The sequence below is a fragment of the Vidua macroura genome, chromosome 33, assembly GCF_024509145.1.
Source record: "Vidua macroura isolate BioBank_ID:100142 chromosome 33, ASM2450914v1, whole genome shotgun sequence".
Lineage (NCBI taxonomy): Eukaryota > Metazoa > Chordata > Aves > Passeriformes > Viduidae > Vidua > Vidua macroura.
The window spans coordinates 1,078,876-1,102,974 of NC_071603.1; the positions used below are offsets into that span (position 1 = coordinate 1,078,876).

At 62.8% G+C, this 24,099-nt stretch overlaps 1 protein-coding gene across 1 annotated transcript in view; it reads left to right on the top strand.

Moving 5' to 3' along the window:
* The first annotated feature begins 487 nt into the window (after nucleotides 1–487).
* Nucleotides 488–24,099, top strand: part of HUWE1 (HECT, UBA and WWE domain containing E3 ubiquitin protein ligase 1) — a 49,623-nt gene continuing 26,011 nt past the window's right edge. Inside the window, 43 exon segments of the mRNA XM_054001901.1 lie at nucleotides 488–610; nucleotides 1,364–1,430; nucleotides 2,151–2,223; nucleotides 2,590–2,688; nucleotides 3,689–3,895; nucleotides 3,974–4,126; nucleotides 4,207–4,269; nucleotides 5,127–5,204; nucleotides 5,298–5,345; nucleotides 5,666–5,734; nucleotides 5,828–5,927; nucleotides 6,024–6,124; nucleotides 6,774–6,924; nucleotides 6,996–7,123; nucleotides 7,199–7,339; nucleotides 7,418–7,529; nucleotides 7,630–7,749; nucleotides 8,204–8,305; nucleotides 8,385–8,465; nucleotides 8,573–8,679; nucleotides 9,683–9,860; nucleotides 10,290–10,381; nucleotides 10,464–10,675; nucleotides 11,080–11,137; nucleotides 11,238–11,414; nucleotides 11,808–12,053; nucleotides 12,658–12,791; nucleotides 13,201–13,301; nucleotides 13,717–13,923; nucleotides 14,221–14,437; nucleotides 15,595–15,717; nucleotides 16,289–16,520; nucleotides 16,841–17,068; nucleotides 17,519–17,641; nucleotides 18,166–18,261; nucleotides 18,818–19,087; nucleotides 19,641–19,793; nucleotides 20,325–20,452; nucleotides 20,542–20,623; nucleotides 21,122–21,298; nucleotides 21,750–21,876; nucleotides 22,385–22,755; nucleotides 23,489–23,684. Of these exon segments, the coding sequence (XP_053857876.1) occupies nucleotides 2,179–2,223; nucleotides 2,590–2,688; nucleotides 3,689–3,895; nucleotides 3,974–4,126; nucleotides 4,207–4,269; nucleotides 5,127–5,204; nucleotides 5,298–5,345; nucleotides 5,666–5,734; nucleotides 5,828–5,927; nucleotides 6,024–6,124; nucleotides 6,774–6,924; nucleotides 6,996–7,123; nucleotides 7,199–7,339; nucleotides 7,418–7,529; nucleotides 7,630–7,749; nucleotides 8,204–8,305; nucleotides 8,385–8,465; nucleotides 8,573–8,679; nucleotides 9,683–9,860; nucleotides 10,290–10,381; nucleotides 10,464–10,675; nucleotides 11,080–11,137; nucleotides 11,238–11,414; nucleotides 11,808–12,053; nucleotides 12,658–12,791; nucleotides 13,201–13,301; nucleotides 13,717–13,923; nucleotides 14,221–14,437; nucleotides 15,595–15,717; nucleotides 16,289–16,520; nucleotides 16,841–17,068; nucleotides 17,519–17,641; nucleotides 18,166–18,261; nucleotides 18,818–19,087; nucleotides 19,641–19,793; nucleotides 20,325–20,452; nucleotides 20,542–20,623; nucleotides 21,122–21,298; nucleotides 21,750–21,876; nucleotides 22,385–22,755; nucleotides 23,489–23,684 (5,833 nt within the window). The 5' untranslated portion in view covers nucleotides 488–610; nucleotides 1,364–1,430; nucleotides 2,151–2,178.

The window sequence follows — 24,099 nt, forward strand, 5'->3', positions numbered from 1 at the left end:
GCCCTCCCTCCCCCACCCGCGGCGGGGCCGCTCTCCCGTTGCCGCTCCCGCTTCTCTCTCTCTCCGCGCGCCTCTCGCGAGGCTTCGGGGCCGCGCTGCCGCCAGCGCCTCGCGAGATCTCGCTCTCATCAGCGTGCCGGTGAGTGCCGGTGCTTGAGGGAACGGCGCGGGGCCCGCGGCCTGCGAGGGGAACGGGGGGTTAAGGCGCTGTGTGTCGGGCAGGGCCTTCCACCCATTCACCGTCAGCCCCCCCCCCCCCCCTCCCGGTACGAGGCGGGATCCGTGAGGGACCGCCTCCCCTCCCCCATACTCCTCACGAAATCTCGCGAGGCTTCTCCAAACTCCCGCCCCACTCCTAGGCGCGTTCACGCGAGATTTGGCCGCCGCGCCTCTCGCGTTTCCATTGGCTGCCGGCAGCGTTGCCCCGCCCCCACGCTCTACTCGCGGCACCGCCTCCTCCCGTCCCGCCGGCCGCTCTCGCGGGATTTGCGGCGGCTCTCGCGGGATCTCGGGCCGCGGCCAGGGCTCAGTGTAAGATGGCGGCGGCGGCAGCGGCGGGACGGGCCCGGGCCGGGCTCTGACCCCTCCCTGCTCTCCCCGCCCGCTCAAGGTACCGGGGCCGGCGGGGCGGGGGGCTCGGCCCGGTACCGCTGCGGGGCCCGCGGCATGGGGCGGATGGTGCCCGGCTCCGTCATGAGGGGCCCGCCCCCCCCCCCCCAACGCCCCCCCCCCCACTCCCCGGCGGCCTCCCGTGATTTGAGGGCTCCTTTCCTTCTCTCACGGCCCCCCTTCCCCCGACCCTTGCGACCTCCCCCGGTACAGGCCCCCCTTGCGGGGACTCCCGAGATTTGGGGTGTTTGGCCACCCCTCCACCTCAATTTAGCTTTCTCACGTCTTTAGGGTTCCCTGGTATTTTAGGGCTATTTTCTGTGGTGGTCATGATTTAGGAAGCCCAGTCTCATTTCCACTCTCCCGCAATTCCCTCCCATCACTCAGGGTCCCCCTCATCGGTTTCCCGACATTTGGGGGACCCCTTTAGCGGCCCCCCGCCCCTTCCCCTTCTTCTAGGCCGTGCTTCCCGCAGCTCCCCGGGATTTAGGACCCCCCCTCCTTCAGATCCCTTAGGATTTGGGGGTCTCCTCATTGCCTCCCAAGCACTTTTTTCTCTATTCGCATTTCTTTCACATTTTATAGTGATTTTGGGCTGTCACTTCCCACCCTCAAGGTCCCCCACGCTGCGCTTTGGGGGATCGCTTTTTGGGATCCCTTTTTGTGATCAGCCCCCCCCATCATTCGGCCGCTCGCACGGGACCCCCCAAACCCCCCCAGTATTTCACACCCCCTCCCCAATTCCCCCCGCCAGCAGCTCCCGGCTCCCTCCCCCCTCTCAGCGACCGGCCGGGCCGAGGATGGACTGGGAGTGATTCCCGGTAAGGCTCCCCCCGTTGGAACCGGGGTGGGGGCAGCTTCAAAACCTCCCGGGGGGGGCGGCGCGACAGAATTTTATGTGTGGAGGGGGGTCTCGCTTCGGGAAAGGTTTTTTTTGGGGGGGGAAACCGGGCTGGAAGCTTCAAGCTTATTTTTGACGCCTCCCCCCTGGGGGGGGGACACCCCAAAAACGGCCCCCCCCCAAAGTGATGCGTCACTGTCACCGAACCGGCCGGGCCGGCGGGGGCGGGGGGGGGCACCGGGGGGGGGGGGTGGGGGAGCCCCGGCACGCGGCAGCCTCAGCCCTTAATTACCGCCCGTAATTATAGCCCTTAATTACAGCCCCTCGTCATCCCCCCGCGGGGTTAGTTGGGGTGGGGGGGCAGTGCGGTTTGTGAGGGGGGGGCTCCCGGCGACCCCCCCGGGCACGGCGGGGTTTTGCACATTCATTGTTCAGCCGGTGCCGCGACGTCATCGGGCCGCGGCCGCCGCGGCGCCTGTCGGGACAGCGAGGCCCTGTCGGGACAGCGGGGCCCTGTCGGGACAGCGGGACACCCCGAGGCGGCGGGGGTTTGACCCGTGGCGGGGGGGCACATCCCGGAGCCCTGTCGGGACAGGGAGGCTCTGTCGGGACAGGCGGGGGCCGGGGTTTGACCCGTTGTGGGGGGTGGGGGCAGCCCAGGTGTGACCCCCCCTTCTCCCCCCCCCACGTGTGGCCGCAGGCAGAGCACGAGGACCGGAACCCCCAAAATGAAAGTGGATCGGACGAAACTGAAGAAAACCCCCACGGAGGCGGTGAGGGCTTGGGGACAGTCGGGGAGTGCTTGGGGACAGTCAGGGAGGGCTTGGGGACAGTCGGGGAGTGCTTGGGGACAGTCAGGGAGGGGTTGGGGACAATCAGAGAGGGGTTGGGGACACTGTGGGGGTGGAATTGGAGATGTCCGGGTGGGAGTGGGGACATTGGGAGGGGAATGGAGGGGTTTGGGGACATCGAGGGGTGTTGGGGACACTCAGGGAGTGTTGGGGGGGATAGCAAAGGGCAGGGGTTAGGGACATTTGGGGGGTGTGGGCATTGGGAAGGGAATGAGGAGGGGTTTGGGGACACTGGGGGGTGTTGGGGACACCATGAGGGGACAGTGCTGAGCTGCCTGTGTCCCTCAGCCCGCTGACTGCCGGGCCCTCATCGAGAAGCTGAAAGGCTGCAGTGATGAGCAGCTGGTGACAGAACTGCAGCAGATCAAGACATGGAACATTGGGAAGGTGGGAAGGGTCTCAATACCTTGGGGGGGGGGGCTAAAATCTGGGGAGTCCCGAGACACGTGGGGATTTTCCAAGGGATTGTCCACAGTTTGTCAGGGTGGTGCTGAGCTTTTCCCAAACTGGTCACTGCCATGGGGGGGTGTCACCCTGGAGCACCCCCAAATCACAGGGAGCACCCCCAGAATGGGGGGGGAGTACCCCAGAGTAGTCCTGAAATGAAGGGGAGTCCGTGGTTTCAGCTGAACCCCTTGAGCCCTCAGCCCTTGGGTGGGGCAGTTCTGGAGTTTTCTGGAGGTTTAGAAATGGGGGGGGGGTGTTGTAAATTTTCTGCAGTGCACCCCAATGTTAGGGGGCTCCCCCACTTTTTATTTACTATTCCCCAAATTGGGGGGGCTCACCAGCATCCTCGCAGCCAGGAGTCCCCATTTCCTCCCCATCCTGGAGCTGTTTGGGTGTAAATTTTTTCTCACAGACTCCTAGAACTCCAAGGAGGAACCCCAGTATGCTTAAAAACAGTGGGGGGAGCACCCTATAGACCCCAAAATACGTGGGGAGAACCTAACTTCTTTCTCAGCCTCTAAAACTCCATTTTTTTGCTCTGTGTTGGGGAGGGGGCTCAGCTGCTATCTGGGCAGGCTGGGCTGGGATATTGGGGTTTCTCCTTGGAGTTCTGAGGGTCCCCCCTGGGATATGGGGGTTTAGGGGATGCTGGGCTGGGGTCTGGGCTGTACCCAGGGGGTCCCAGGCTGTGCCCCCAGCCCCACATCTCCCCCCTAACCCCCCTAGTGCGAGCTGTACCACTGGGTGGTTGTGGGGGGTTCATGGGGGGCTCAGGGGAGTCCCAGGCTGTGCCACCAGCCCCACTTACCCCTCTAACTCCCCCCCCAGTGCGAGCTGTACCACTGGCTGGATGTGAGGGTTTGGACTGGGGTCTGGGCTGTACCCAGGGGGTCCCAGGCTGTGCCCCCAGCCCCACTTACCCTCTCTAACCCCCCCCCAGTGCGAGCTGTACCACTGGGTGGACCTGCTGGACCGCTTCGACGCGCTGCTGGCCGAGGCGGGCCGGCCGGTGGAGGCCATGAGCTGGATGCTGGCCTGCGACCGGCCCGAGCGCCAGCCCCTCAAGGCCCTGCTGCTGGCCCTGCTCAACTTCACGGCCCTGCTCATCGAGTACAGCTTCTCCCGCCACCTCTACAGCTCCATCGAGGTGGGCACGCCCCCAGACCCGCCCCTCTGTGCGTCCCCAGGCGTGTGACACGCTGACGCACCTGTCCTGTCCCCGCAGCACCTGACCACGCTGCTGGCCTCCTCGGACATGCACGTGGTGCTGGCCGTGCTCAACCTGCTCTACGTGTTCAGCAAACGCTCCAACTACATCACCCGCCTGGGCTCCGAGCGCCGCGGGCCCCTGCTGGCCCGCCTGCAGCACCTGGCCGAGGTGGGCGGGGTTTTTGGGGCGGTTTTGGGGAGTTTGGGGGCTCAGCAGAGCGGGGCTGAGCTGGGCTGGTCTCCCTGCAGAGCTGGGGTGGAAAGGAGAATGGATTCGGGCTGGCCGAGTGCTGTCGGGACTTGCACATGATGGTGAGTGGCACCTGCAGGTCACCCTAAGCTCGTGTGGGTCACCTTGTCCTGTCCTGGACATCTCTAGAACTCACCTGTGTCACCTTGTCCTGTCCTGGGTGTCACCAGAGCTCACCTGTGTCACCTGTGTCCTGTCCTGGGCATCTCTAGAACTCATCTGTGTCATCTTGTCCTGTCTTGAGGGGTCCCCAGAACTCACCTGTGTCACTTTGTCTTGTTCTGGGGGTCCCCAAAACTCACCTGTGTCCTCCTGTCCTGTCCTGGGGGTCCCCAGAACTCACCTGTGTCAGTTTGTCCTGTCCTGGGGGTCCCCAGAACTCACCTGTGTCAGTTTGTCTTGTTCTGGGGGTCCCTAGAACTCACCTGTGTCCTCCTGTCCTGTCCTGGGGGTCCCCAGAACTCACCTGTGTCAGTTTGTCTTGTTCTGGGGGTCCCCAGAACTCACCTGTGTCCTCCTGTCCTGTCCTGGGGGTCCCCAGAACTCACCTGTGTCAGTTTGTCCTGTCCTGGGGGTCCCCAGAACTCACCTGTGTCAGTTTGTCTTGTTCTGGGGGTCCCCAGAACTCACCTGTGTCCTCCTGTCCTGGGGGCACGCACATCACCTTCTGTGCCTTTGTCACATCCTGGGGCCTCTTGATGCCATCCTGGGGTCCCCAGCGCTGTCTGGTGTCTCCTCAGGCTGTCCCCAGCAGTGTCTTATCCCTCTGTGTCACTTCCCGTGTCCCCCAGCACTGCTTTGTCACCCCTGTTGCATCCCGGGGTCCCCCAACCCTTTCCCTGTGTCCCCCCAGCCTGGCCCTGTCACCCCAGGGGAGGGGACCCTGCTGTCCCCATCTCACCCTGTGTCCCTCCCCTAGAAATACCCCCCTAGTGCCACCACCCTGCACTTCGAGTTCTACGCCGAGCCGGGCGTTGAGGTGAAGGTGGACAAGAGGGTGAGTGACACTGGGGACATTTGGGACATTTGGGGTCACGAGGAGGCCCCCAAAGCACCGGGGCCACCCCTTGACCTCCTGTGACCCCTGCAGGCCACCAGCACCACTTTGCACTACATCCACATTGAGCAGCTGGACAAGGTGAGTGTGGGGGGCACCTTGATTTGGGGGGGGCTCTGCTTGGGTCGGGGCTCCCCCATGCCCTGCACTGCCCTTTTGTTCCCCGCCCCCCAATTTTGTTCTCTGCCTCCCCATTTTGTTTCTCTGCACCCAATCTTGTTCCTCCACACCCCAGTTTTGTCCCCTGCTCCTCGGTTTTGTTCCCTGCACCCCAGTTTTGTTCTCTGCCCCCCAATCTTGTCTGTCCACACCTCAGTTTTGTCCCCTGCCCTTAAATTTTGTCGTTTACACCCCAGTTTTGCTTCTGCCCCTCCTAATTTCTCTTTCCTTTTCTCTCCCAGATCTCAGAGAGCCCCTCGGAGATCATGGAGTCCCTGACCAAGATGTACAGCATCCCCAAGGACAAGCAGGTGCGTGGGGTGACATCGAGGGGACCCCCATGGGTTGTGGGGTGACCTGCAGACCCTCCCTGACTACCCCAAATCCTCTGTCCCCCCTCTCAGATGCTGCTGTTCACCCACATCCGCCTGGCTCACGGCTTCTCCAACCACAAGAAGCGGCTGCAGGCGGTGCAGGCACGGCTCCACGCCATCTCCATCCTGGGTGGGCCTTCGTTAGGGCTTGTTTTAATTGGGGGGTGGGTTTGGGGGGCTCAGGGGCTGCCCTGGGGCAGTTGGGGTGACCCCCCCCTCTCCGCAGTGTACTCCAACGCGCTGCAGGAGTCGGCCAACAGCATCTTGTACAACGGGCTGATCGAGGAGCTGGTGGACGTGCTGCAGATCACTGACAAGCAGCTGATGGTGAGACCCGGGGACCCCTGGGGCCGAGCCCTGTCCCCTCAGCTGTCCCCTTGTATGTCCCTGTGTGTGTTCCCTCAGCTGTTCCTTTATCTGTCTCGTTATGTGTTTGCTTACCTGTTCCCTTAGCTGTTCCTTCATTTGTTTCTTCATCTGTTCCCTTCACCTGTCCTCTCACATGTCCCCTTGTGTCTGCCTTCATCTCTCCCCTTGTGTGTCCCCTCACCTGTCCCTTGTGTGTTCCCTCACTCGTGCTGCACATACCGCTCACTGAGGATGTGAATGTGGCTCACCTGTCCTGCAGCTGTCACCTCACTTGTTTACGTGTGTCACCTCATTTGTTCTCTAACCTGTCCTGTACCTATCCTACAGCTGTCCTGCTCCTGTCATTTTACGTGTCTTGTATCTGTCTTTTTATCTCTGCCTTCACCTGTCACATCACTCGTGCGTATCCCCTCACCAGCGTCATGCTGCACGCGCTGCTTTATCAAAGACACGAGTGTCTCTCACCTGTCCCTCACCTGTTCCTCACCTGTTACATCACCTGTCCCCTTGTGTATCCCCTCACTGATGTCATGCTGCACCTGTTGCTCATCAAGGACATGAGTGTCCCTCCCCTGTCCCTCACGTGTCCCTCGCCTGTCCCTGCCAGGACATCAAGGCGGCCTCCCTGCGGACGCTGACGTCCATCGTGCACCTGGAGCGCACGCCAAAGCTCAGCAGCATCATCGACTGCACCGGCACCGCCTCCTACCACGGCTTCCTGCCCGTGCTGGTGCGCAACTGCATCCAGGCCATGATCGGTGCGTCCCGGGGGGCTGGGGGGTCACCTGGGGGGGTGTGACCCGCCCTAACCACACCTGTACACCCCCAGACCCTTCCATGGAGCCCTACCCCCACCAGTTCGCCACGGCGCTCTTCTCCTTCCTGTACCACCTGGCCAGCTACGACGCGGGCGGCGAGGCGCTGGTGTCGTGCGGCATGATGGAGGCGCTGCTCAAGGTGAGCTCTTCTCACCTGTGGGCGGCTCTCAGGTGCCTCGGGGACCACCTCACCTGCCATCTGTCCCCTCACCAGGTGATCAAGTTCCTGGGGGACGAGCAGGACCAGATCACGTTCGTCACTCGGGCAGTGCGGGTGGTGGATCTCATCACCAACCTGGACATGGCTGCCTTCCAGTCGCACAGCGGGCTGTCCATCTTCATCTACCGCCTTGAGGTGCTGCCCCCCTTCCCATGCCCTGCTTTTGGGGTCCCCTGGGGTGGTTTGGGGTGCTGAGGCTCTGTCCCCCCCCAGCACGAGGTGGACCTGTGCCGTCGTGAGTGTCCCTTCGTCATCAAGCCCAAAGTGCAGCGCCCGCCCGCTGCCACCCTGCCGGAGGGCGAGGACATGGAGACAGACATGGAGGGTGAGCAGAGGGGTGGGAACAGCAGTGTCCCCTCCGTGGTGTCACCTCTTCCTTCTGTGGTGTCACCTGTTCCCCCTGCAATGTCACCGTCCCCCTGCAGTGACCGACGTGGCCATGGAGAGCAGCCCCGGCCCCTCGGCCGAAGCGCGGCCGGACCCAGTGCCACCAGCCCCACCCGCCGTGCCCAGCACCAGCGCTGCCACCCCCTCCCCGCGTGGCGGTAGGTGCCTCCTGGGGCTGGGGACACGGTGGGGACAGCGGGGGCTTCACTGGACCCCAATTCCTTCACTCTATGGACACCCCAATTCCTCTTATACGGACACCCAAATTTTTGGACGTGCACGCTCCAATTGCTTCCCTATGTGGATACCTAAATTCCTTCTACTTGGATGCTTCCATTACTTTGCTATATGGGCACCCCAGTTCTTCTTTTATGGCTACCACAATTCTGTGCCTACACGGACACCTGAATTTTCTCTACTTGGACACCCCAATTCTCTCTACGTGGACACCCCAATCCCTTCTTTATATGGACACCCCAGTTCCTTCCCCATGTGAACACTCCAATTTCCCACCCATGAAGACCCCAAATCCTTTTCCGCATCTGCTTTGCTTCCTGGGGACACCCCAATTTCCTCATGTGCCCCCCAATCCTCTACCCGTGTCCCCCCCAGGAGTGCAGTGCATCCCCCAGCGCGCCGCTTTGCTCAAATCCATGCTGAACTTCCTCAAAAAAGCCATCCAAGACCCCGCCTTCTCCGACGGCATCCGGCACGGTGGGTGGTCCCCGATGTCCCCAACCCCCCCCCCGGGGGGTGGCAGGGGTGGTGGCACTGACCACGCGTGTCCCCGCAGTGATGGACGGCTCGCTGCCCACCTCGCTGAAGCACATCATCAGCAACGCCGAGTACTACGGCCCCTCGCTGTTCCTGCTGGGTGAGCCACGCCCCGGCCCCACCTGGGCAACGCGGGGCGGGCACGGAGCGGGGACCCCGCCAGGTGCTCTACCTGCCCTCAGTGCCCCCCTCTCTCCTCCGCCGCAGCGACCGAGGTGGTGACGGTCTTCGTGTTCCAGGAGCCCTCGCTGCTGTCCTCGCTGCAGGACAACGGCCTCACCGACGTCATGCTGCACGCTCTGCTCATCAAGGACGTGAGTGGGGCTTACCTGTGCTACATGTCACCTGTCCTACATCTGTCACCTCGCCTGTCCTACACCTGTCACCCATTTCTTTGTCTATGCCTTTATCTGCTTTCTCACCTGTTCCCTTGTGTATCCCCTCGCCAACGTCACGCTGCACGTGCTGCTCATGGAGGCCATGAGTGAGGTCCTTCACCTGTCCAGCACCTGTCCTCACCTCTGTCACCTCATTTGTCCTCTTGCTGTCCCATCAGCTGTTTGTGCTGCTCCCACACTTGTCCCATGTTGTGTACCCTCCCACACCCGCCCTGTACCTGTCACTTGTCGGTGTTCACGCACCTGTTCCATTTCCTGTCCCTGTACTTGTCTCCTTACTTGTTTCCTCACCTGTTCCCTCGTTTCTGCCCTTGTGTTTCCTAGTACCTGGTCTCTCATGTGTCCCCTCACCTGTCTTTGCATCTGTTCCATTTCCTGCCCTGCACCTGTTCTGTATCCCTGTTTCATTTCCTGCCCTGCACCTGTTTTGTGTCCCTGTTTCATTTCCTGCCTTGCACCTGTTGCCATATACGTCTTTCACTTGTTCTCACACCTGCTTTGCACCTATCCCATTTCTTCTCTTACACCTGCTCCAGGTCTGCCTCTCACCTGTCTGCTCACCTGTGCATTGCCTGTCCCCACACCTGTTCTGTGCCTGCCACCTGTCCTAGTGCCACACCTGCCCCAGCTCCACCCCAGACCTGCCTCCCTGCCTGCTGCTCCCCTGCCCATGCTGGTACCACACCTGCCCAGTGTCTGTCCCAGCTTTGCCCCATACCTGCCCAATGTCTGCCCCACCACCTGCCCCACACCAGGTGTGCCCCCACTCCTGACCTGCCCCAGGTGTGCCTCCAGCCCCTGCCTCACACCAGGTGTGCCCCCACTCCTGACCTGCCCCAGGTGTGCCCCCAGCCCCTCACCCTGCCCTGTGTGTGCCCCGCACCTGCCCCAGGTGTGCCATAACCCCTCACCTGCGCAGGTGCCGGCGACGCGGGAGGTGCTGGGCTCGCTGCCCAACGTGTTCAGCGCGCTGTGCCTGAACGCGCGGGGGCTGCAGAGCTTCGTGCAGTGCCAGCCCTTCGAGCGCCTCTTCAAGGTGCTGCTGTCCCCCGATTACCTGCCCGCCATGCGGCGCCGCCGCAGCTCCGACCCCCTCGGTGAGCGGGGCGTGCCGGGGGACTGGGGATACTGGGGGCATGGGGACACTGGGGACACACAAGGTGCTGCTGTCCCCTCGACTGCTTGCCCGCCACGTGCCGGCACCGCAGCTCCAACCCCCTCAGTGAGTGGGGGATACTGGGGACACTGGGGATAATGGGGACACTGGGGGACTGAGGACACTGGGGGACTGAGGACACTGGGGATACTGGGGACACTGGGAGTACTGGCAACACTGGGCACCCCACCAGCCTTTTAGCAAAAATCTTAACATTTAATAGTGTTCTTATCTTTTGGAGACATTTGTGTGTATTTTAGGCATCATCTCTTATTTATTTAACTCCCAGAACCACTTCTGCCCCCCTCAAAACCTGCTCTGCATCCCCAAAACCTGCTCTGCCCCCCCAAAACACTCTCTGTCCCCCCAGGTGACACAGCCTCCAACCTGGGCAGCGCCGTGGACGAGCTGATGCGGCACCAGCCCACGCTCAAGACCGACGCCACCACTGCCATCATCAAGGTGACAGCCTGGGGACGCTTGTGGGGCTTCAGGGTGCCCCAAAATCTGTCTGGGCCCCCCCTAAATGCCAGTCCCTCCACAGCTGCTGGAGGAGATCTGCAGCCTGGGCCGGGACCCCAAGTACATCTGCCAGAAGCCGTCGATGCAGAAGGCGGACGGGACGGCGGCCGCGCCGCCCCCGCGCTCGCCCCACGCTGCCGAGGAGGCCTCGAGCGAGGATGAGGAGGAGGAGGAGGTGCAGGCCATGCAGAGCTTCGGGGCTGCCCAGCAGAGCGAGGCAGAGCCCAGCCAGACGTGAGCAGGACAGGGCAGGCTGGGGCAGTCTGGGGTGTCCCCAGGTCACTTTGGTGTCCCTGGCAATCTGCCTCAGTGCTGGTTTATGAATGGTCTGGGGTGGAGAGGATCCTTGGGGAGCTGAGGAAGGGTCTGGAGGATTGTGGGGGAACTGGGGAAGGTTCTGGAGGATCCTGGGGGAGCTGGGGAAGGGGTTCAGCCTGGAGAAAAGGGAATGGGGGAAAATTTAGGCTGGAAATCAGCAAAAGCTTCCCAGAAAGGAAGCAGGGAGGTGTTAAAGCCAAGCTTGGACGTGACACTTGATGGTAATGGGGTGGTCTCAGAGGTCTCTCCCAGCTTCATTAACTCTGATTTTGTGTCCTGGGGGGATCACACTCCCCTCACCATCCCCTCTGTGCTTGCAGCGTGGTGGGCACGGAGGAGCGCATCCCCATCCCACTCATGGACTACATCCTCAACGTGGTGAGGCCCAGCGCCGTCCCTGGGGGGTCCCCCCTGATTCTAACCCCCCCCCTCCCCCCCCGAGGGGGTTCAGAGCCCCCCTGACCCCCTTTTGTCCCAGATGAAGTTCGTGGAGTCCATCCTGAGCAACAACACCACAGATGATCACTGCCAGGAGTTCGTGGCCCAGCGGGGGCTGCGGCCGCTCGTCACCATCCTGGGGCTGCCCAACCTGCCCGTGGACTTCCCCACCTCTGCAGCCTGCCAGGCCGTGGCTGGGGTCTGCAAATCCATCCTGGTACGGCTGGGGGGCTGCAAATCCATCCTGGGGGGCTGAAAACCTGTTCGGGGGGGCTGCAAATCCATCCTGGTACAGCTGGGGGGCTGAAAATCCATCCTGGGGGGCTGAAAATCCGTCCTGGTATGGGCTTGGGGGGGCTATAATCCATCCTGGGGGGCTACAAATCCATCTTGGGGGTCTCAGTGGTCTGCAAATCCATTGTGGGGATCTGCAAATCCATCCTGATACAGCCCTGGGGGTCTGCAAATACATTCTGGTATGGACCCTGATGATGCTTTCTCTGTCCCTCTGTTCCCAGTTGCTGTCCCATGAGCCCAAGGTGCTCAAGGAGGGTTCAGTGACCCCCCAGGAGGGTTCAGTGACCCCAATGTCCTCTCTCTGTGTCCCCAGACTCTCTCCCACGAGCCCAAGGTGCTGCAGGAGGGGCTGGTGCAGCTGGAGGCCGTGCTGTCGGCGCTGGAGCCGCTGCACCGGCCCATCGAGGCCCCGGGGGGCTCGGTGCTGCTGCGGGAGCTGGCCGGGGCCGGGGCCGTGCCCGACGCCACGCTCTCGGCCCAGGCCACCCCCCTGCTGCACGCGCTGACCGCCGCCCACGCCTTCATCATGATGTTCGTGCACACCTGCAGGGTGGGACAGGTAACAGAGGAGGGGCTTGGGGGGGTGGGGTGGGGTTTGAATGGGGTTTTGGGGGGTTTGAGTGGGGTTTGGGGGATTTGAATGGGGTTTGGGGAGGTTTGAGTGGGGTTTGGGGGATTTGAATGGGGTTTGGGGGATTTGAATGGGGTTTGGGGAGGTTTGAGTGGGGTTTGGTGGGTTTGAATGGGGTTTGGGGAGGTTTGAGTGGGGTTTGGGGGATTTGAATGGGGTTTGGGGGGTTTGAATGGGGTTTGGGGGAGTTCGAGTGGTGTTTGGGGGGGTTGGGGTGGGGTTTGGGGGGGTTTGAATGGGGTTTGGGGGGTTTGAATGGGGTTGGGGGTGTTTGAGTGGGTTTGGGGGTTTGAATGGGGTTGGGGGTGTTTGGGTTTGGGGGTTTGAATGGGGTTGGGGGGGTTTGAGTGGGTTTGGGGGGTTTTAAAAGGGGTTTGGGAGGGGTCTGAGGGGGTTGAATGAGGTTTGGGGGGGTTTGAAAGGGGTTTGGGAGGGGTCTGAGGGCGTTGAATGAGGTTTGGGGGGGTTTGAAAGGGGTTTGGGAGGGGTTTGGGGTCTCAGGGGGTTTTGGGGGTCCCACTGTTCCCCGCAGAGCGAGATCAGGGCCATCTCGGTGAACCAGTGGGGGTCCCAGCTGGGGCTGAGCGTGCTGGGCAAGCTGAGCCAGCTCTACTGCTCCCTGGTGTGGGAGAGCACCGTGCTGCTGTCCCTCTGCACCCCCAACAGGTACTGGGGACCCTGGGAGGGTCTGGTGAGGGTTTGGGAGGCACTGGGAGGGACTGGTGAGGGTTTGGGAGGCACTGGGAGGGACTGGTGAGGGTTTGGGAGGCACTGGGAGGGATTGGTGCAGGTTTGAGGGACAGTGGGCTGAGCCAGCTGTGCTGCTTGCTGGCATGGTGCACCTCAAACAGGCACTGGGAGGGCACTGGAGGCACTGGGAGGGCACTGGAGGCACTGGGAGGGCACTGGTGAGGGTTTGGGGGGCACTGGGGGGACACCAGGCTGAGCCAGCTGTGCTGCTCTCTGTGCCTGTACCCCCATAACAGGTTACTGGGGGGCACTGGGAGGTACTGGGGGGGCTCTGCGGTACCCAGGAGGTGCCCCCAGCCCTATGACTCCCCCTGTGCCCCCCCAGTCTCCCCCCAGGCTGTGAGTTTGGCCAGGCTGACATGCAGAAACTCGTGCCCAAGGAGGAGAAAACGGCCCCCAGCCCCCCCCAGGGCGGCCGCAGGGCAGGTGGGGGAGGCCTGGGGGCATTTTTGGGGGTGTTTGGGAGGATTTATAGGGGTTTTGGGGGGGCTTTATGTGGATTTTGGGGGTATTTGTGGGGATTTAATGGGGATTTTGGCAGGTTTGGGGGAATCTATGGGGGTTTGGGGGATGCTTTATTGGGGGTTGGAGGGGCTTTATGTGGATTTTGGGGGGGTTTATGGGAGTTGGGGGGGTTGGGGAGGGTCTCTGGGGTAGGCTGGATTTGGGGGCATCTTGGAAAGGTTTTTGGGGGGGGGTCTCTGTGGGGAAGGGGGGTCGCTGTGGAGCAGATCAGTTTTGGGGGGGGTCTCTGTAGGAAAGGTCAGTTTTTGGGGGGGGTCTCTGTAGAAAAGGTCACTTTTGGGGGTCTCAGTGGATTTCTCATCCCTCTCCCCCACAGAGGGCGAGGTGGAGGGCCCAGGCCCCGTGGGGGGGGTGGGCAGTGACCCCCCCCCGGCCCAGGGGCTGCTGGAGGGGATGGGGCTGGAGGGGGAGCCCCTGGCCCCCATGGAGACGGACGAGCCCAGCGCCAGCGACCCCAAAGCCAAGGCCAAGATCACCCCAGCCATGGCCGCCCGCATCAAACAGATCAAACCCCTGCTCTCCGGTGAGAGGGGGCCCAAAAACGGGGTGGGGGGCTCCAGGAATGGGTCAGGAGGCTCCAGAAATAGCTTGGGAGACCCTAAAACTGTCTTAGGGGGCCTCTAAAACAGCTCAAGGGATCCCAGGGATCTCACCTGTGTCCCCCCCCCCCACGTCTCACCCCTGTGTCCCCCCCGAGGCTCTCACCCCTGAGCTCTCCTGTGTGCCCCCCGTCCCCTGTGTCCCCTCGAGGGTCTCACCCCACGTTCCCCGCGTCCCTCTGTCCCCACCCGGGCTCTCAGTGTCCCCCGTGTCCCCGCAGCCTCGTCGCGGCTGGGCCGGGCGCTGGCCGAGCTCTTTGGGCTGCTGGTCAAGCTGTGCGTGGGCTCCCCGGTGCGGCAGCGCCGCAGCCACCACGCGGCCGCCGCCGCCCCCGCGCCCACCGCGGCCGCCCGCGCCACGGCCTCGGCGCTGACCCGCCTGCTGACCAAGGGGCTGAGCTGGCAACCGCCCCCCTACACCCCCACGCCACGGTTCCGGTCAGTGACCACGGGGACAGCGGGGATGGGATGGGATGGGATGGGATGGGATGGGATGGGATGGGATGGGATGGGATGGGATGGGATGGGATGGGATGGGAATGATGGGATGGGAATGATGGGATGGGATGGGAATGATGGGATGGGAATGATGGGATGGGATGGGATTGGGAGCAGGGGAGGGAAAGGGAACGGGAACAGGGATGGGAATTGGAACTGAGATGGGAATGAGAATAGAGACACTCATAGGAATGGGATAGGAACGATGGGATGGGATGGGAACGATGGGAATGATGGGATGGGATGGGAACGATGAGATGGGAACAATGGGATGGGAATGATGGGATGGGAACGATGGGATGGGATGGAAATGATGGGATGGGATGGGATTGGGAGCAGGGGAGGGAAAGGGAATGGGAACGGGAAGAGGGATGGGAATTGGAACTGGGATGGGAATGGGAATAGAGACACTCATAGGAATGGGATGGGAAGGATGGGATGGGATGGGAACGATGGGATGGGATGAGATGGGAATAATGGGATGGGATGGGATGGGATGGAAATGATGGGATGGGATTGGGAGCAGGGGAGGGAGAGGGAATGGGAACGGGAACAGGGATGGGAATTGGAACTGGGATGGGAATGGGAATAGAGACACTCATAGGAATGGGATGGGAAGGATGGGATGGGAACGATGGGATGGGATGAGATGGGAATAATGGGATGGGATGGGATGGGATGGGAACAATGGGATGGGATGGAAATGATGGGATGGGATTGGGAGCAGGGGAGGGAGAGGGAATGGGAACGGGAAGAGGGATGGGAATTGGAACTGGGATGGGAATGGGAATAGAGACACTCATAGGAATGGGAATGGGAGCAGGATTGGAAATGGGAGAGGAAATAGGAACAGGGATGGGAATGAGGATGGGAATGGGTAGGGGTGAGGCTGGGACAGGAGGGGCTGGGAATGGGGCAGGGTACAGGAGAGGGGTGAGGTTGGGAATGGGGTGGGGCTGGGGAGAGGGGCGGGGCTGGGGTGACAGGGACAAACCAGGGACAGGGACGGGTCTGCCACCTCCAGGGGCCGGAGCTCGGGCAGTGCCCGTGGTCAGTGCCCGGTGCCATGCCCAGCACTGACCCCCCCGTGCCCCCAGGCTGACGTTCTTCATCTGCTCGGTGGGGTTCACGTCGCCCATGCTGTTCGACGAGCGCAAGTTCCCCTATCACCTCATGCTGCAGAAATTCCTCTGCTCCGGCGGCCACAACGCCCTCTTCGAGTGAGCTGGACACTGACCACGGACACTGACCAGACACTGACCCCAGACACTGACCCCAGACACTGACTGGACACTGACCCCTGACACCTACCGGACACTGACCCTGGACACTGACCATGGACACTGACCCTGGACACTGACCAGACACTGACCCCAGACACTGACTGGGCACTGACCCCGGACACTGACCCTGGACACTGACCCCGGACACTGACCCTGGACACTGACCACGGACACTGCCTGGACACTGTACAGTGACCACGGGTGCCATACACTGACCATGGACACTGGATACTGACAAACACTGACTGGGCACTGGATACTGACCATGGACACAGACCAATGCCCCTGGACACCTACCCTGGACACAGACACTGCCGCTGGACAAGGGCACTACCCCAGGACACTGCCCTTGCCCCTGGACACTTAACCCCTCCAACTCCCTTCTCGTGGGTGGGGGGATGCTCCCATGACCTCAGGGTCTCTCCCAGCACCTCCCAGGACCTTTAACTGGTCACTCCTATGACCTCGGGGTCCCTCCCAACACCCCAAATCCCTTTTCTCCCTCCAGGACCTTTAACTGGGCGCTGTCCATGGGGGGCAAGGTGCCGGTGGGGGAGGGTTTGGAGCACCCCGACCTGCCAGATGGCACCGGTGAATTCCTGGACGCGTGGCTGATGCTGGTGGAGAAGATGGTGAACCCCAGCACGGTGCTGGAGTCCCCCCACGCGCTGCCCGCCAAGGCCCCCCCACACGGACACCCCCCCTTCAGCGCCCTGCGCTTCCTCGTGGTCACCCAGAAGGTGGGCAGGGGGAAAAACGGGGTTTGGGGGGGAAAAAATGAGGTTTGTAGGGGGGAAATGGGGGTTTGGGGAGGGTGAAATGGGGCTGGAGGGGGAAGAATGGGGTTTGTGGGGGGAAAAATGGGTTTTGGGGAGGGGAATGGGGTTTGGGGGAGGAAAAAATGCGGTTTGATGGGGGGAAATGGGGTTTGGGATGGGAGGAATGGGGTTTGGGGAAGGCAATGGGGTTTGGTGGGGGGGGAAACCCCATTTCCCCCTGCCAAAATTCATGTCCCCCCCACCCCCACGGTGTCCCCACTGTGTCCCCACCGTGTCCCCAGGCCGCGTTCGCCTGCATCAAGCAGCTGTGGCAGCGGCGGCCGCTGAAGGTGTATGGTGGCCGCATGGCTGAGTCCATGCTGGCCATCCTGTGCCACATCCTGCGGGCCGAGCCGCTGCTGCGCGAGCGCCTGGGCCGCGAGCGAGAGGGGCCCGCGCCCGACGAGCCCGGGGGCGACGAGGGGGGAGCCCGCAGGGAGCCCCACGTCAACCAGCAGCAGCTGCAGCAGGTACGGGGATGGCACGTGGTGGAGGAGCTCAAAAACTGAGGGGTGGGACGAAAACAATGGGGGTGACAGGTTAAAAACTGTGGGGTGGGAGGGAAAAATGGGGAGGAGGGAAAAATGGGGGGTGGGAGGTCTCTCCAAGTCTTCTTCAAACCCCTTCCTGTACCCCCAAATCCCTCCCTGTGTCCCCCAAACCCGTCCCTGACTCTGACCCCTGCCTGTGCCCCCCTAAACCCTTCCTTGTGCCATCTCCTCCCCCTCTTCATGCCCCCAAAATGCCCCCAAACCCTCTCTCAGTGCTCCCCAAATCTTCCCAAATCCCTCCTCGTGCCCCCAAAATCCCCTCAAACCCCTCCCCGTGACCCCCAAATCCTCCCAACCCCCTCCTTGTGCCCCCAAATCTCCCCCAAACCCTTTCCTGTGCCCCCCTGACCTCTCTGTGTGCCCCCCCAGCTGATGGACATGGGTTTCTCGCGGGAGCACGCCATGGAGGCGCTGCTCAACACCAACACCATGGAGCAGGCCACGGAGTACCTGCTCACCCACCCGCCCCCGCTCATGGGGGGCTCAGCACGGGTCAGTGGGGGCTTGGGGGGCTGGGGGGGCATGATGGGGGGGCCTGGAGCAGGGGCAAGGGGAAATGGGGAGGTTTGGGGAGCACAGGGAGGAGTTTAGGGGGGTCCTGCAGTGGGGAAAGGGGAAATGGGGGAGTTTGGGGGGCACAGGGAGGGGTTTGGGGGGTATGGGGAGAGGTTTGGGGGGCTCAGCACAGGTCAGTGGGGGGGTTGGGGGGTCCTGGAGCAGGGGAAGGGGAAACATGGGGGATTTGAGAGGTTTCGGTATGGATGTGGAGGGATCCTGAGGGGTTTTAGGGAGTCCTGAGTGGTTCAGGGTGGGTTCTAGGGAATTTTGGGTGGTTGGGGGTTTTTGTGGGTCCAGAGTGTTTCAATGTTGGGGTTCCTGGAGGGTTTTGGGGTGGTTTTGGGGGGGTCCTCAGGGATTTTGGGGGGTTTTGGGGGTTCTGGTGGATTTTGGGGTGCTCTGGGGGGGTATTTTGGGGTGCTCTGGGGGTCGTCGCAGCCCCTGACGCTGCCCCCCAGGACCTGAGCATGTCGGAGGAGGATCAGATGATGAGAGCCATCGCCATGTCCCTGGGCCAGGACATCCCCATGGAGCAGCGTGCCGAGTCCCCCGAGGTGGGACCCCACAAAAACCCCATTTCCTGTCCCAAAACCCCCATTTCCCATCCCAAATCCTTGTTTCCTATACCAAAACCCCCATTTTACATCATCCAAACCGCATTTCCCTGCCCCATACCCTCATTTCTCCCCCCAAACCCCCATTTCTCCCCCGTTTCCCTGCCCCAAACCCTGATTTCCCTGCCTCACACGCCCATTTCCCTTCCCAAAACCCTCATTTCTCCCCCATTTCTGTGCCCCAAACCCCAATTTCTCCCCCATTTCCCTGCTCCAAACCCCAATTTCTCCCCACAGACCCTCATTTCTCCCCCATTTCCCTGCCCCAAACCCCAATTTCTCCCCCCAGACCCTCATTTCTTCCCCCTTTCCCTACCCCAAACCCCAATTTCTCCCCTCCTCACCCCATTTCACCCCCATTTCCTTGCCCCAAACCCCATTTCCCTGCCCCAAACCCCAATTTCTCCCCTCAGACCCCCATTTCTCCCCCATTTCCCTACCCCAAACCCCAATTTCTCCTCCCAAAGCCCCCTCCTCACCCCATTTACCCCCCCAGGAGGCTGCGTGCCGCAAGGAGGAGGAGGAGCGGCGGGCGCGGGAGCGGCAGGAGGAGGAGGAGGCCAAGTGCCTGGAGAAGTTTGAGGGGGCCGAGCCGCTGGAGGCGGCTGAGCTCGGGGCCTTCACGGACTCGATGCTGCCGGGCTGCTCGCAGCTGCTGGACGAGCTGCCGGACACCGTGTACCGCGTCTGCGACCTGCTGATGACGGCCGTGCGCCGCAACGGCCCGGCCTACCGGGACAGCGTGCTCAAACAGGTGGTGCAGCAGGTATGGAGCCTTAAACCCAGCCTAAACCCAGCCTAAACCTGCCCCAAACCTGCCCCAAACCCACCCTGAGACCCCTGACTCCAATGATGGCTGTGCACCACAACAGCCCGGCCTGCCAGGGCTCAGTGCTCAAACAGGTGGTGCAGCAGGTGTGGAGCTTTAAAGCCAGCCTAAACCCAGCCTAAACCTGCCCCAAACCTGCCTCAAACCTGTCCCCAAACCCACCCTGAGACCCCTGACCCAATGATGGCTGTACACCACAACAGCCTGGCCTGCCAGGGCTCAGTGCTCAGACAGGGGGTGCAGCAGGTACGGAGCCTTAAACCCAGCCTAAACCTGACCCAAACCAGCCCTGAGACCCCCTGAACCCCCAGGTGTGCCAGGTGCCCCACTGACCCCTGACCACTCTGACCCCCACTGACCACCCTGACCCTCACTGACCCCCCCTAAATCCCACTGACCAACTGACCTCACTGACCCCTAGTGACTCCTGAACCCCACTGACCACCCTGACCCCCAGTGACCCCTGACCCCACTGACCACTGACCCCCAGGTGTGGGAGGCGGCCGATGTCCTGATCAAGGCGGCCGTGCCGCTGACCACCAGCGACACCAAGACCGTGTCGGAGTGGATCAGCCAAATGGCCACCCTGCCCCAGGCCTCCAACCTGGCCACGCGCATCCTGCTGCTCACCCTGCTCTTCGAGGTACCCCAAAACTGGGGAGGACCCCAAAAAATGGGGTGGGGGGGTGACCTAAAACTTTAGGCGGGATCCCAAAACCTGGGAGAACCCCAGAACCTGGGGAGCGACCCCAAAATCTGGGGTTATACAGCAAAACCTGGGGGGGAGCCCAAAACCTAGAAGGGATAGCCCAAAACCTGGGGGAGGCACCCCAAAACTTGGGGGGAGCACCCCAGGGTCCCTGGGCCTCACAAAATGTGCTGGGTGTTTTCTGGAGGTGGCTCGTTTTTCCAAAAATCCTGAGGTTTGGGGTTGTTCTGGGGAGTTTTGAGGGTATTTTGGGGGTGTTTGGGATGTTTTTGGGGGATGCTTATGTTTTTGGGGTGCCCCAGGAGCTGAAGCACCCCACGGTGGGGTCCAGCTTGCGTGCTGGTTTGGGGCTGTTTCTGTGGATATTTTGGGGCTGTTTCTGGATATTTTGGTCAGGATTTTGGGGGTGTTTCAGTGGATATTTCGGGGTGCTGATGTTTTTGGGGTGCCCCCGACCCCCCCCAGGAGCTGAAGCTGCCCTGTGCCCGCGTGGTGGAGTCCAGCTGCGTGCTGGACGTGCTGATCAAGCTGCTGGAGGTGGTGCAGCCCTGCCTGCAGGCTGCCAAGGAGCACAAGGAGGTGCAGACCCCCAAGTAAGGAGTGACCCCTCACAGACTCCTCAGAATGCCCCCAAAACCCCCCCGGGATGCTCTCACCGCTCTTTTGCCCCCCCCCAAAAAAGGTGGATCACCCCTGTGCTGCTGCTGATTGATTTCTACGAGAAGACGGCCGTGTCCTCCAAGCGCCGCGCGCAGATGAACAAGGTGGGGGGGCTGGGGGCAATTCGGGGGGTCCTGGGGGGGTTTGAGGGGGCTGGGAGGGGACATGGGGGGCTTCTGGGGACACACAGTGGGGCTGGGATAGGGGTGGAGCAGCCAGGGTGACACAGTGGGGGACACGGGGTGACACACAGGGTCCTGGGGAGGGGCCTCGGGGTCCTGGGGGACACAGGGGGTGACACAGGGGGTGGCACACAGAACCCTGGGTGACACGGGGTGACACACAAAGTTCTGGGGGACACAGGGCATGGCACACAGAACCCTGGGTGACACGGGGCGACACACAAAGTTCTGGGTGACACAGGGGGTGACATGCAGGGTCTGGGGTGACACATGAGGTCCTGGAGAACACACAGCGTCCCTGCGATGGGGACGGCGACCTCACCACCCCGCCACACCCAGTGCCACCCCAAGCAGGGTTTGGGGGGCACACGAGGAGCTCCAGGCTGCTGACCCCCCCCTCCCCACGTACCCCCCCCCCAGTACCTGCAGGCCACTGGGAACAACTGGCGCTGGTTCGACGACCGCTCGGGCCGCTGGTGCAGCTACAGTGCCAGCAACAACAGCACCATCGACGCGGCCTGGCGGGCCGGAGAGCCCAGCGTGCGCTTCACGGCCGGCCGGCGGCGCTACACCGTGCAGTTCACCACCATGGTGCAGGTGAGGGGCTGGGCACGGGCTGGGGGCCAGGAGACACAGCCCTGGGGCACGGGGACATGCCCTGGGGTCAGCCAGGGCACGGGGACACAGCCGCAGGGCAGGGGGACACAGTGCTGCCCCGTGCAGTTCACCACCGTGGTGAAGGTGACGGGCTGGGGACAGGGCTGGGGACAGGGGACACGGCCCAGGGGCTGTGGGGACACAGCCCTGGGGCACGGGGACATGTCCTGGGCTCAGCCAGGGCAGGGGGACACTCCCCTAAAGGTAGGGGACAGTCTCCTGTGGCCATCCAGGACAGGGGAACACAGCCCCAGTGTCACCCACTGCAGGGGACACCCCACTGGTGTCACCTCGTGGGACTGGGGAATCCCCCCATGGCAGAGGGACACCCCTGGTGTCACCCCATGGGGAGGGGCCCTAGTGTCACCCCTGTCCCCCTCGGTGTCCCCAGGTGAATGAGGAGACCGGGAACCGGCGCCCGGTGATGCTGACGCTGCTGAGACCCCCCCGCGCCGGGAAGGGCCGCGACGAGGGGGGGACCGAGGACCCCGAGGGGAAGAGCAAGGACGAGACCCCTGGTATGGGGCTGGGGGAGCTGAGGGGTTTGGGGGGGTCTGAAAGGTTTTGGGGAGGGTCTGAGGGGTTTTGGAGGGTCTGAGGGGTCATGGGGCGAGTCTGAGGGGTTTGGGGGGGGCGGTTTGCAGGGAGTCCGAGGGGTTATGGGGGGTCTGAGGGGTTTTGGGGGAGTGTGGGGGGTCATGAGGGGGTCAAAATGGTCATGGCAGGTCATAGAGGCCATGGGGGGGTCACAGAGGGCATGGGGGGGTTTCACAGAGACCACAGTGGGATCAGAATGACCATGGGGGGGGTCACAGGGGTTACGGTGGGATCAGAATGGTCATTGGGTGTCAGAATGGCCGTGGGGGGGGGGGTCACAGGGGCCACAAGTGAGTGCCCAAGACCCCCCCAGCCATACCCACCCCGCAAAACCACCCTCCTCACCCCTTTCCCCATCCCCACAGCTCCAGACCCCCCTTCTACAGACGAAGACCCCCCCTCCACCACCACCACCAGCAGCAGCACCAGCACCACTCCCCGCCGCCCCCTGCCCATCCCCTCCCTGCCCCACGCCGACCCCCGAGGAGCCCCGGGATGACCCCGACGCCGAGGCTCCGGTGCGGGGCCTGGCGGAGGAGGCGGTGCCGGCCGTGCTGCGGGCGTGCGTCAGCATGCTGGGGGTGCCCGTGGACCCCGACACGCTGCACGCCACGCTGCGCCTCTGCCTGCGCCTGACGCGGCAGCACAAGCACGCGCTGCTGTTCGCCGAGCTGCGCTCCACCCGCACCATCCTGGCGCTCACGCAGAGCTCCGGCTTCACCGGCTTCACCCCGCTGGTCACCCTGCTCTTCCGGCACATCATCGAGGACCCCTGCACGCTGCGGCACACCATGGAGAAGGTGAGGGGTGGGGGGGGTGGGGAGAGGGGGATTGGGGGCTGAGAGAAATGGGAGAGGGGGATTGGGGGGCTGGGGGTAAGGGGAGAGGGGAATTGCGGGAGAAGGGAGAAGGAATTGGGGGGCTGGGGGTGAGGGGAGAGGGGGATTGAGGGGCTGGGGGTGAGGGGATAAAGGGAGAGGGGAATTGGGGGGCTGGGGAGAGGGGAGAGGGGAATTGGGGGCTGAGAGAAATGGGAGAGGGGGATTGGGGGGCTGGGGGTAAGGGGAGAGGGGGATTGCGGGAGAAGGAATTGGGGGGCTGGGGGTGAGGGGAGAGGGGGATTGGGGGGCTGGGGGTGAGGGGAGAGGGGGATTGCGGGAGAAGGGAGAAGGAATTGGGGGGCTGGGGGTGAGGGGAGAGGGGGATTGGGGGGCTGGGGGTGAGGGGAGAGGGGGATTGAGGGGCTGGGGGTGAGGGGATCAGGGAATTGGGGCTGCAGGGGACAAGGGGATCAGGGAATTGGGGGTCACGGACACAAGAGGGTCAGGGAATTGGGGGTCCAGGGGATACTGGTGACAAGGGGATCAGGGAATTGGGGGTTGTGGGCACAAAGGGATCAGGGAATTGACACTCTGGGGCTAGCAGGGCCAAGGGCTCTGCAGCTCTGGGGGTCCAGGCTCCCACGGGAAGCTCTCCCGGGGGTGCCCCTCTGTCCCCGTGCCCACGGTGTCCCCACCATGTCCCCGTGCCCAGGTGGTGCGGTCAGCGGCCACGAGCGGGGCGGGCAGCACCACCTCGGGGGTGGTGTCGGGCAGCCTGGGCTCGCGGGAGGTGAATTACATCCTGCGGGTGCTGGGCCCCGCCGCCTGCCGCAGCCCCCACGTCTTCACCGAGGTGGCCACGGGCTGCATCCGCATCGCCCTGCCCGCGCCGCGCGGCTCCGGCACCGGTGAGGGGCACGGCGGGAGCTGGGATGTGGTGGGGGGATCCTGGGGAGGGTCTTGGTACCTGGAACAAGCTCCTAGAGGGGGGGCCTGGGATGTGGGGAGGATCCTGGAGGGGGGATGGGGACGTGGCAGGTCTTGGAGGGGACTTGGGGGCAATCATGGGAGCTGGGGGGCTCTTGGAGGGGGAAATGGGGGCATGGGAGGGATCCTGGGGATCCCTGGCACCTGTAATGAGGTTCTGGGAGGGTTCCTGGAGGGGATCCCAGGGTGCCTGTATCCCCAGAAAATGGGGGTCCCAGGGCTCTCTCAGAGCAGGGGTTCTAGGGTTGCCTCTATCCCCAAAAAATGAGGTCCCACAGGTGCCTCTGTGCCCAAAAATGGGGTCCCAGGGTCCCTTTATCTTCAGAGAAGAGGTCC